The 11,813-nt window shown below is 48.8% G+C and overlaps 6 protein-coding genes across 6 annotated transcripts; 3 read left to right on the top strand and 3 right to left on the bottom strand.

The window, feature by feature from the left end:
- The first annotated feature begins 764 nt into the window (after nt 1-764).
- FVEG_12705 (hypothetical protein) lies at nt 765-2,144 on the top strand. Its single transcript, XM_018902047.1, has one exon. It carries the CDS (start codon nt 863-865, stop codon nt 1,535-1,537), a length of 675 nt encoding a protein of 224 aa, XP_018760686.1. The 5' UTR covers nt 765-862; the 3' UTR covers nt 1,538-2,144.
- On the bottom strand, nt 1,296-4,489 carry FVEG_12704 (hypothetical protein). Its single transcript, XM_018902046.1, has 2 exons — nt 2,177-4,489; nt 1,296-2,127 (listed from the first exon to the last, which is right to left on the bottom strand). Exons 1-2 carry the CDS (start codon nt 4,290-4,292, stop codon nt 1,604-1,606), a joined length of 2,640 nt encoding a protein of 879 aa, XP_018760685.1. The 5' UTR covers nt 4,293-4,489; the 3' UTR covers nt 1,296-1,603.
- A 1,805-nt stretch (nt 4,490-6,294) lies between these two features.
- FVEG_12703 (hypothetical protein) lies at nt 6,295-7,688 on the top strand. Its single transcript, XM_018902045.1, has 2 exons — nt 6,295-7,128; nt 7,176-7,688. The coding sequence occupies exons 1-2, from the start codon at nt 6,436-6,438 to the stop codon at nt 7,509-7,511; spliced, it is 1,029 nt and encodes a 342-aa protein (XP_018760684.1). The 5' UTR covers nt 6,295-6,435; the 3' UTR covers nt 7,512-7,688.
- A 22-nt stretch (nt 7,689-7,710) lies between these two features.
- FVEG_12702 (hypothetical protein) lies at nt 7,711-8,494 on the bottom strand (the record flags this gene model as incomplete). Its single annotated transcript, XM_018902044.1, has 2 exons — nt 7,711-8,195; nt 8,248-8,494. 2 exons carry the CDS (start codon nt 8,492-8,494, stop codon nt 7,711-7,713), a joined length of 732 nt encoding a protein of 243 aa, XP_018760683.1.
- Nucleotides 8,495-9,618: 1,124 nt separating this feature from the next.
- Nucleotides 9,619-10,009, bottom strand: FVEG_12701 (hypothetical protein; the record flags this gene model as incomplete). Its single annotated transcript, XM_018902043.1, has 2 exons — nt 9,619-9,702; nt 9,752-10,009. 2 exons carry the CDS (start codon nt 10,007-10,009, stop codon nt 9,619-9,621), a joined length of 342 nt encoding a protein of 113 aa, XP_018760682.1.
- An 851-nt stretch (nt 10,010-10,860) lies between these two features.
- Nucleotides 10,861-11,600, top strand: FVEG_17331 (hypothetical protein). The gene has a single exon (XM_018906587.1). The coding sequence runs from the start codon at nt 10,944-10,946 to the stop codon at nt 11,352-11,354; it is 411 nt and encodes a 136-aa protein (XP_018760681.1). The 5' UTR covers nt 10,861-10,943; the 3' UTR covers nt 11,355-11,600.
- Nucleotides 11,601-11,813: the final 213 nt, after the last annotated feature.

Here is an 11,813-nt window from a genome sequence, read left to right on the forward strand (position 1 = left end):
AAACCGTGGCGGATCGCTTGGATGAGATGCTGGAGAAATGGGTTGAGTCGATCCCTGAGCAATTCAGGGGCGATGTACACCCGCTTTTCATGGATGGGCAGCTGAATATCTTTAAACAACTAAATGTGATGTACTATCACTGTATCTTCTCTGTTCGGCAAGCGACTCTGCGTAGTTTGGAGTGGGCAGACCGTTTATTAAAGTTTGGCGAGGTTCGCAATGAGAGCGATGCCCCATTGCTACCATCCAATTGATCAGGTTTGGTCACAGCTGTACGGAAGTGCTGGGACATATTAAACAAGGTGGACAGCCGCGAAAAGGCATTCCATTGGTAAGACGAGATATGCATTAAATTGTACCGATCTGTAACTAACAATATCTAGGAGCTGTACTCATGCGAGGCAAGCGGCGATGACGATCTTGGCTGCGAACAACATAACTCTTTCGGAGCAGGATCTTCACGATTCGATTGATGAGATCAGCAGAGACTCCATATCGCGCATGGTCAAGTTAGCGATCGGCTGTACGAAGATCCAACGGGTTCGACCGAGAGGTTGTTTAACACTTGCGGGGAACTCATTATCAAGGCCCAGGGGTCGGTGCGACGATTCAATCAGAGCAGAGGTATCTAGGAGTCACGATATACTTAATACATATCCAGAATCATGAGTAATCTGCAGAAATACGGTTATGATGGATGGTTTGCGCATCTTTACTGTTGTCAATGAGAAGTTAGGTGAAGGCATCACGTGATGTGAAAACTCAGAATGTCGCGTGGACTCATCTCGTACGAGAACCAGATCTTGAATTATCTCACTCATCACAACTCAAATATGACATACGCCAAGTTATAGCACCCCAGATGGAAGAACTACAAATCAAGCCTTCGGGAATCTTCATGCAACATGACTTCATCACACCAGAACATGAACAAGAGCTCATTCACATTTTCGAGAATGAACTAGAATGGCCAGTCCGAGGGGGACGACTATCACTTCACTACGGATACACATTCAGCTACAAAACATTCGGCATCGATGAGGAAACCCCCTTCAAGCCTTTTCCAGAATGGCTAGTACCTTTACTGCCAACTACGGAATGCCGTCCACCGGATCAAGTCTGCCTTCAGCAATACGCCCCAGGAACAGGGATACCGCCTCACGTTGACACCCACGGCCCCTTCGATCAGCTCTACTCACTATCTCTGGGTTCACCACTTTTCATGCAGTTCGCAAACAAGGAAACAGGCGAGAAGGTCGAGGTTGACTTGTTGCCGCGGAGTATGATGCAGATGAGCGGTGATTCACGATTACACTGGACGCACGGGATCAAGTCTCGCAAAACAGACACTCTGCCTGATGGAACAGTACGACTACGGCAAATTCGATGGAGTCTTACATATCGCTGGCTTCGTGAGGGTGCAGAGTGTGAATGCGGGAACGAAAAGCTCTGTGATACGGCACAACGGCGAAAAGGAATAGAGAGGGAATATCGATGGAAACAATACGAAGAAGACGCCAAGGCACCACAGTCTTAGTTCATTATATTCATGAGCTATTAGTATATATAATCTGCGGTAGCAGAAACATTAGAAGATAACCATCTAAGGCTTAGGGGAGAACCAAGTCTCCAGATCAATAGCCCAATCAACAACACCACCGAAGTTCAAGCTCTTGGCCCAGTCCGTACGCTTCTGCTTCGTCGTAGGTCCCATATAAGCAACCCAATCAGTCATGCCCTTGCCCTTCGTTCCAAACGTCATGATATCCGAGTCCGAGTCCTTGTCATACCACGTCTTGGCCGTGACGCCCTTCTTGCCCTGCTTGGCGTCGTACGCGATGAGGCGGATCTCCGCGTCGGAGAGGTATCCGGCCTCGCCGGTGCAGACGCCGGGCTCGGCCTCGGAGACGCTGAAGGAGCCGGTGAATTGACATGTTGGGCCGGTGCACTTGGGGTCCTTCATGCGGAAGCTGCGGCCGTAGCTGGAGATGCCGATGACGATCTTGGCGGGGTCGACGCCGGCTTTGGTGATCATTGCGAGGGAGTCGAGGGTCTCGGTCTTGTTGACGTGGGAGCGGAGACAGTTGCCGTTGGGGCAGCCGGAGCTGATGAACTTGTTGCCGTAATCTGTGAGATGTTAGTATATGTCACAAGTGAGAAAGGGAGGAAGACATACCCCATTGACCGTGAAGATCGTAGGTCATGTAGACCATGTAATCAACGAGAGGCGCAATCTTGGTAACAGGGAAAGGCTTAAGATACCAATACGCAGCAGGAAGAGCAACAGAGATAGTCTTGCCGCTCTTTCCAATCTTGTTCCTCATAACTTGGAGGAAAGCAACGTAGTTGGCAGTATCGGTAGAAGAACCATCAGAGCCAGCGGAGCCAGGATACTCCCAATCGAAATCAACACCATCAAGCTTATGGTTGTTTAAAACAGTCATGATGTTGTAAGCAAACTTGTCACGGTTCGCGGGCTTGATAGCATCACGGTAAAGCTGGTATGTAGACGCATCGGTTGAGCCAGCCCAGCCACCGAAGGAGATGATCTTCTTGAAGCTACCCTTGACCTCCTTGAACTTGAGGAACTGCGCACGAACATCAGGTTGGAGAAGGACGGAGAAATCGGACTTGAGACCGGCAAAGGCAAAGTGGATGTGAGTGTAAGGAGTGGTGACCTTGGAGAGGTCGGTGACGTCCATGTTCAAGCAGGGTCGGCCGAGGTTGTAGCCCTGGAAGTAACCCACGTTGAGGAACTTGGCGGGCTTCTTAGTGTTGCCGACGATCTTGGTACCGCAGTTTCCGATACAGCCGGGAGTGTTGGGCTGGCTTGTACCAGGGGCACCACCCTTGGCAGTGGTGTTGGTGCAGAACTCGGAAGTAATACCGCAGAAACCATAGCCGGAGCAGCAGGCGTTGAGAGGGCAGGGGTTCATGTTGGCGAGATCCCAGCCTGTCTTTGCACTAGAAGGCTTCTTGGATCCAGGCTTTTGAGGACCGCAGACAGCGCCGGCGATGGCCAGAGGCATAGGGTTCTTTCCCTTGCTGAGACAGATAGGCTGACCGAGCTGAAGACGGTTGCAACCCGCAAAGCCCCAAGTGTTCTTGTTAACATCCTCGATGAACTTCTGAGTAATACCAAAGTTCTGACCCAGAGAGTAGCACCCATCACCAGACTTGATCTTGTAAATGAAACATGTTCCATCCTTGCTGGGCTGGGGCGTCTTGTCGGGAAGAGTACCAGCAGAGCAGCAAACCCACTGCTTAGGAGCAAGCGTAGAGCAGAAGTTCTTGGCGGGGTTGTACTTGTTGAAGTTGGCGGTAGTAACCTTGCACTTCTTGGCGAGCGAAGCACAAGAATCGCCGGAGACGACTTGGATGGCTTTGCAATCTGCGCGAGGAGCCAGAAGAGACTCGACGCCTGCGAAGCGGGATCGGAGCTCAACGTCGCGAGCCTTGACGGTGGTGGTGGTCAGAACACCAAGGCTGATAGACTCCTTGGAAGCTTGAGCGATGCTAACACACTGACCGTGGGACCAAGTCCTCAAAGCGTTCTGAACAGCTTCGAGACCGTCCACGTCATCAGCTGCGTAGAGACCGATGGTCGCAGTAGTCTTGTCATTAGTATTGCAGACCTGGAAGGCCTGGACACCCTTCTGAAGACGAGGAGCAGATTGACGAAGAATGTTGGCAGCACTGTCCTTCTGGACTTCACCGCCGACGTATACGCCAGCAATGGAAGAACCAGACTTGGCAAAGAGAATGGTGTTACCGCATGTAGCACCGTTATCAAGATACTCCGCCAAAAGACCAGCAGCAGCAGCGACATTACCACCAGATCTCAAAACAGCCTTTCCATAAGCCGAGCTAGTCTTGACAGTAGCCTTCTCAGCACCGCAATTACTAGCCAGCGAAACAGAGCTCTCGGCTGCTCTAGCCTGGACCTTTGTGCCCTCATCCCTCCTGGTCTGTGTAGAAGTCTCGGTAACGCAGGTATACAGCGTCGCGCTCTCGCTGTAATCGTTCTCAACATTGAGCGCAAACAGCATAGGGAGTGTACATCCCGCGAGTTCCTCTAGGCTGTGAAGCTGTGTCCAGTTGGCAGGGTCGGTGCCCGCGATGCTGCACGGTTGGGGACATCCTTCGGTGAGAGGGCTGGAGATGGGGTCCTCGGTCTTGATCTCGCCGACGGGGGGCACGGGGTTCACGTCGCCGGGGTTGGCATCGTCTTGCGCGGAAACAAAGAATGAAAGGAATGTGAGAAGGAAAAAGGTAAAGAGTGAATTAGCCATCGTGGGCGTGTAAGTAAACCTCGAACCAAAATCTGGTCGAGCAAAAAAAGAGTGACTGATGCGGGATGAAGGAGGAAAAGGGAGAGACAGAGAGGCTAAGCGTCATGTTTTTAACGATGGAGGCGCCATTATTGGAAAAAGAGGCGTAGTTCGTCGTTAGTGGAATGGACTGGCATGTGGACGGCGTACAATTTGGGATGAAGCACGTTGACTCGGTTGTGGATGGGTAGAGGGTCGAGCTAGTTCTGACCCCCTGGCTAAGGTAGTGCTAGTGCAGGAACATGGTGGTCTTTTTTTTTGCTGTAAGGCTGCTGACCCTTGCGTGAGACCCCGGACGATATGATCCTCAGAGCTATCAGTGTTTCCGATTGACAGAATGACATTTCACACTGATAGATTGGCGACAAACTACTTTTCCAGCAACTCTCTTATCTTCACTCGTCTGTCTTCACATGAATAGCTCTGTCAATCTCGTCTTCTTGCTTCCTCGCAATTTGTCACATCTTCAAACCAACCAACAGCACTTTTCTGTTCCCCCTGCTTAAGTCCGGTGATTTCCTCTTTCGCCCAAGTAGCTGGGTCTAGATCTCAAAACAGGCTGTTATCGCTTAGCACCCCTCCAAAAAGCACTGCTAGTCTCTCCACCCATTTTCCCAGTATTTCTTAACAATCATTCTGTCAGGAATAAGCGCTAAGGCAAGAAGGCCCTTTTGTCGCGCGATTTGTCACAGGGATTGGTGAGAATACCCCTGGTCTAGATTGAATACAGAAGTTGCCGGTCCCCGACGGAGAGCATTTGTACCCGAGTGCATATGCACGTTTTTTTTACGCGCCTGGGCTGATGGGTAATTTTAAATTGTGAGGCTTTTGATATTTCGTGGAGAAGAGAGCGCTTGGTTAGGAGAGTAAGCCACTGACGTTGTAATATCCATACGAGGACGGGAGGAAGCTCGTGACAGTTGAGTTGACACCTGTCGCTGGAGCAAGGACCCTGAGAGTTGACGATGACCCGTTTTTGGAGGCAGTGACTCAGTTCATTATCACGGCTAGATAGCTAACAGCCTAACCCCGTTGTGGAAGTTGATTCATCTCGGAGACTTGGCATTCTTGACGGCCCGAGGCTCCGTTGGTGTTTTCGCTCCAGCCTTAGGATTTTTTCCATCAAGGTTGTAATGTTGTGTCGGCCGACAGTCAAGAACCCCCAAATTAACCCCAATGACACTTCGGTCTCAGCCAGCCATGGCATCTTGTCTCAGCATACCACGTGTAAAGATCTACAGGCTGGGGAATACAACGGCTTTGTGGTACAAAGATTTGCAGAATCAGTGAAGATCACCATTTGAAGCTGAAGTTTAGACTTTTTAGCACATGCTCCGTCGGTTGATCAGTGGAGTACTGCTGCCTTGTGAGGAAACGGTGAGGTTGGTGGATTGTGGTTAGGTTGGTCCGAAGATGTTTGTTTAATTTCCTGCCAATTTCCGCTACTCGTGAACTTAATTTTTCACGATGCTACCTGATGGTGTTCAGCTGAAAACATGCTTTCGGTTAGAGGTTACCCTGGATGGCGAACTTTAAACGCGAAAAATCGCCGACGACGACGGGACGCTTGGGCACGAGTACAGTGCCTGAATGCCAGATTGCGAAGTCAATTAGATACAATTAAATGCTATCTGATCAATATCTGCGGAAGGCTGTTTCTGATGCATCACTACGATAGCATTTCGCAATCATCGGGATCTTGCAAAATTGTTATCATTCTTATCTGATAAGCCATGACGATCAAGCGTTGGGAACCGCCAAGTCTTGGTCTCTTACTTCAAGTAGTGGTTTAACAATATTATACAATTATTTGTTTAGTATCGTGTCAATTTGATGTTATCGATTTTCGCAACCTGTAACACCAAGTGATATGTTGAAGAAATAATGATGTCATTCATGACATCTGTTCCCTGTCAATAACCCGTGCTCAACGTCACGTCACAGTGATACATGAATGGCTTCAACGGCGACGTCCCGTAAATATATAGGATGTGTCCTCATCTCGAATTGAGATTCCCATCCGAAGTTGTAAAAAAATTCCAGGTTCCAGCTTTCATCTTATTTCGAACCACTACCCCAAAATCAGCATCAGCAGCACATCACCATGCAATCCATACTCCAGAAAACAACAGGCATCGGCCCTCAAGTCATCAAACCCGACAACCTCCAAGGCCGCGTCGCAATCGTAACAGGCGGCGCCCTCGGAATCGGCTACGAAGTATCCCGCGCCCTCGCTCACGCAGGCTGCAAAGTCATAATGATCAATCGCAAACAAGAACAAGGCGAAGAAGCCATCTCCACAATCCAAAATGAAAAGTCTGATGCAAAAGTTGACTGGAAAGAGTGCGACATGGGAAATCTAGCTCAAATCCGCGAAGTCTTTGGTGGTCTGCGAGAGTCACTTGATAGACTTGACTTTTTGGTTCTTTCGGCGGGTATCAACACGAATCAGTTTGGGTTGGATTCCGATGGGATTGAGCGACATTTTGGGGTGAACTTTTTAGGGCATTTTTATGTGTGTAATCAGCTTTGGCCGCTTTTGAGAAAGACAGGGAAGATGGAGAATACGCCGCCGCCGAGAGTTGTGTTTGAGGCTAGTGAGATGCATCGTCTTGCACAGCTTTCGAATGTTCAGTTCAGAAGCAAGGATGAGATCAATGATCCGAATCTTGACTCCACGGCTCGATACAACAGGACCAAGCTTGCGATGATCTTGTTTGCAAAGTATGGATTAGCTGGAAAGGTTATCCAAGAAAACAAGGATAGGATCTATGCTCTTTCTGTCCACCCCGGAGCGGCAAGTCCTCCCATTCCTCGATTGAAGCATGACACTAACAAATATAGGTTAACACCGCAATGCAGCAGCAGTGGAAAGACGCCTACCCCGGCCTGACAGGAAAACTTCTATCCTGGGCTATGCTAGCCATCGGCCGTGACGTAGAGCAGGGATCGTACAGTGCACTCTGGGCGCTGACTTCACCCAAGATCGAGGAGGAGGATTTGAATGGGTACTACTTCTCTGACCCTGATCAAGAGGGCAAGGAAACGAGCCAGGCTTCGAATCCCGAGCTGGCGGCCAACATTTGGAACTTAAGTAAGACGCTTATTGAGGGGGTGTTGGGCAGTGATGCTTTGCTTGACTGGAATGTGTCTACTGTCACTGGAAAGGATCTCAAGTAAAATTATAGCTTTCAAGGCGTGTAGGTGATAAGCCACCCTTGCTTATGTGTTGAAGTGTTTGAACCTGTTACTTGGAAGTCGAAAAGAAGAACTGGAATGAAACTTGTAAGACGAGTTGATATAAATCATAACATATAAAGTATAGATAGTCAGAATGTATCGACTGATATTATTATGTTAAGCTTTCTTGTCTCTTCAATCATGGTGCCTCATAAATTCTAGGAGGGCTCCTCGGACGCTCTGGAGGAAAGATCACAGGCTCAGCAGGTAGCTCACTCTTCGGTCTGTCAGAATGAGGCTGGCCCTCATAATGCCCAGGAAGCTCTGCCGGCGCCGCATTATTTTTCCTTCTCGTCCGTCTTCTCCAAACCAACCATCCAATGCCCCCAAGAACCAGCAAACCTCCAATCGTGGCGCCGACTGCTACACCGGCAATCTCACCGCGAGACAACCCAGATTTAGAGCTAGGCTTAGGTACAGAACTTGTCTCTCTGCTCGCGGACGAACCCGTCGTGGTCTCCTCGGCTTTCGGCGCGCTGACGTTTACATATTGGGACTTGGCTAATATCCCGCCATATTTGCTGTCCATTAACGTAAACCAATAAATGCAATCCTCGTTGTTCTTTGTCGCGTTGGAAATATCATACTGAGCCTTCCAGTCACTAGAAGGAGATGTACCATTGTCTAGGCGGCTCAATCAGCAAAACAATAAACAGAAGGGATCGAGTCCAACTACCTATTAAAGGAGCGGTTGTGTTCTTTTGAGCGTCAATGAATTGCCAAATATAGAGGTCAACCTTTTTGATGTTGGTGTTCCATAGGATCGGGATCATTTCTCCATCTTCATAGTGGTTGTTCTTCGTCATGTCCTGGTCAACTGCTTGATCTGGGTCCTGCTCCGGGGGACGTAAAAACTTGGAGAAGCATGATGCCCAACTTGTGAGTAAAGCGAAGATTAGACCGAGTTTCACGAGGAAAGACATCTTATGAAGGATTACTTCGCCAGTTTGATTGAGCAAGATTTCCGTTATCGGAGAGCCTACTCTGCGGGTTCTGCTCAAGTTATGATCATACACTCAAAATTTCAAGGTGGACACATTTGAGAGGGGTATGAGGAGTGGATGTTATCGATATATGTATTCGATCATCCGGGCATCCGAGCCAACCTCGTCACAGATAACCAAATGAACCAGGACTGCGTGCCCAGTCTTTATGCAGTAGTAGTCCATAAGAAGCCTAGTTACGGCCAACGCTGCAAGTCGTCATGCTGGGGTTCTGAACTCGTGATCCGGGGTTCGGTTCGCCGACGAGGGTCGACCAACATATCACCAAACATCTCCTAGGAAAAGGTATGGCGACGGAAAGAACTCCGACTGGCGACAGGCTTACAAAAGAATGGTATTTCGAGTTTAAATTGATCTTTGAGTTATCTGTGAAAATGATGATCTGATCTCGGCTGCCCGTCAAAGCGCTTCCTGATTTGCCTAGTTGCATAGAAGTGGGACAAAACACGACCAACAGCATAACAACCAACAGAGCGTTGCATCAGAAGAGTCAGTAGACCAAGCTCGAAAGTCTTTTGCACGGGAACATTGCCTGATTTGGGAGGTAGCAGGTCAAAGCTGAAAAAAAAGAACGAAGCATGTCTCAGTAAGTCCCTGCTTGATAAAATTGCTGCGGATGAAAGTAATTCATGGAATAGCTATGGTGGAAGAACCAGCATACATTTGAGCTGCGTGTCTGAAGCAAATTGAGGCCAAAGTTATAGCCGCTCGTAAATTTTCCAGTAAAGCCGTCATGCTGATTAATATCAAAGTCGTGAAGTGATACTTTAGCTGAGTGTCTCTTGGATAACATTCGAGGTTTAATCGAGTTTTACAGGACATGTATCCACGGCGCAAACACTTAGCAAGGCACAAGTAGTCGGAATCCCGTTATGATAACTTGAATGTTGATTACGATTACTCTATTTTAGCCCTGCCATGGCTTCTGGCCTCTCCTCGCAACACTTCATGCTTAATCATGTCCTTTCCTGCGAATTCCTTCTCGAGGACTCTTCTGAAGAATTCGTCATCTGTGTATCAATTTGGAACAGCAAAATCTGAATCTAAGCTTGGGCATTGGTGTCCGCAACAGACTGCACATCAGCAGCAGTCGATCCCTTTCCAGGAGGACCGCCCTTGGCTCGAGCCTGCACCAGTCAGTAAACCATCATCGCCCAAGCTATCGCAATATCTTACCTCCGCGCGTTGCACCTCAGCGGCATCCTCCTTGGTCACCTCAGTAGGTGCCTTTCGTACGACCTCACCCGCCTTCTCGAGGAAGTTCATCTGCTTGTCGTGTAGACTCTGAGCGGTGGCTGCGGTGCCGCCTTTGATGGGGCCGCTGCCGGTGAGGGCTGACTCTTCGGCAGCGATGGCTGATGCTTCGGCTTGGGTGATGGGACGGCCGTCGACGGCTTGGGACTTGATGTCATCTTTGGTGGGAAGGTCTGACATTTTGAAGATGATTGTGTTGGGGGACGAGAAGTGATGAGGTTTCGGTGGTCTGTGGGAAGAGTTGTTGATTGTGATGAGTCTTTGGTGATCTGATGGAGTTGAGAATGGGGGTTTGAAGTTGTGAGGTTTGGTTTAAGAAGAAGGTTGAATGTTGAGATGATATCATAACGTGAAGGGCAACGTCACTGCTCCATAAAATAGACGAGGAAGGAGCTCTCATTTACAAGGGTCCATTTCTCGTCACGATGACCTCATAACTGGATGCTCCATTGGTAGAAATTGCAGGAGCAAGAGAAGAGACTCCAGATTTTGTAAGTGCGTGCTGTTTCGTGTAGTCGAGCGCTGCGGCTTTTGGGGAGGGTGGAGAAGCGTGTCGAGAGAAAATGAATGTTATTCACAGTCCACTTTATAGCTTGAAATGTGTGGTGGGAATGAGACAAAAGGCGCCACAACAGCAATGTGCTAAGAATCTTGAAGTAAATCCTGAGTTGAGTGGTAGTTAATTATCATGATGCCTTCATAGCGATTGACTGTTGGTGTTGTGCTTGTCTCCGCCACAGATTGAACAACTGCGGACATAATACTCTTATGTCCGCTCTCAGCCATTGAAGCTTTTCTATTTTCTGACGACAAACGTATTATTCGTACTCATTCTTAGGGAGCTGAGCGCTGTGTCAGCAACGCTGACAAGAGAATCACGCCGGCCCGGCGACTTTTCCTCGTCGCTAAGAGCGCTGATAGGCTAGCGGCAAGATATTGTGCCGTTTCGGACAACACCATGCATTGGTTCAACATTAAGCGCGCGTTGTTTCAGCCAGAGTAAAATTGCATTATAGGACTATAAGTAGACCTTTGGAACCTTTTTGCATCCGGAATCGACATTGGCTCTACCAATTCAAGTCACTCACAGATCCCCACTAAAGAGCTCAATAGAATGTCTCAATTCATACCTACCGACTACACTCCCCTCCTCCTCAAAGGCTTCTCCGCCTGGATCATTTATAACGGCGCATCACATCTTGTCCGCGGGATAACAGAATATCTCGCTCAAACTGAGCGCGCAAGACTCCCTTCATCAACCGTCTCCCTCATGGATTCGCAGATCCGCTTCCTTGGCGGAACATACATTGCCTACGGCGCTGCCCTATGCTGGACGTCGTACGATATCAAAGAAAGACAGCTGGCTTTGAATATTCTATTGGCTGGTTTGGCATTAGGCGGTACTGGGAGAGCTATCTCAGCTGGGGTATTTGGCTGGGGATTTCCGTGGCTCCAACGAGCTACGACCACTGAGATTGTCGTACCGCCCTTAGTCTACTGGTTTGGCTCACGCAAGTATGTTTAGATAGGGAATGGTTGGGCCCGTGACCAGTTGCAAGGTCAAACGTCATATCCTGGTGACCTATAATTGACAAGTTGGCAGAGGGGAATAGGAGGCAGTTTGCATCAAACCCAGAGGTTTCAAGATATACCAGCATTATGGACATGTTCCTTTGGGGACGTCTGCCAGAATTTTACCAGGGTAGTATCATAAAACAGAAGAGCCCAAATCGAGCTTATTCCTTGATATTCGATGACCGCGCTACAAGGTTCCCGATAGAGTACCATGGCTGCTGGAGATCTCGACGTCAAGGGGGAGATGATGTTAACACCAGACTTGCGCCCCACGTGGATGACTTCAATAGCTATTCTAAATCTTCTTTGACGATATGGTGTATAGATGGCTTGCTGGTAGCTTCCAGCTAGTGCGACATATCCAGGCCAGGACCCTCAATGCTAGATCGCTAGAATTTTAACATGTATT

Source organism: Fusarium verticillioides, chromosome 3 (genome assembly GCF_000149555.1).
Source record: "Fusarium verticillioides 7600 chromosome 3, whole genome shotgun sequence".
In the NCBI taxonomy this organism is placed as follows: domain Eukaryota; kingdom Fungi; phylum Ascomycota; class Sordariomycetes; order Hypocreales; family Nectriaceae; genus Fusarium; species Fusarium verticillioides.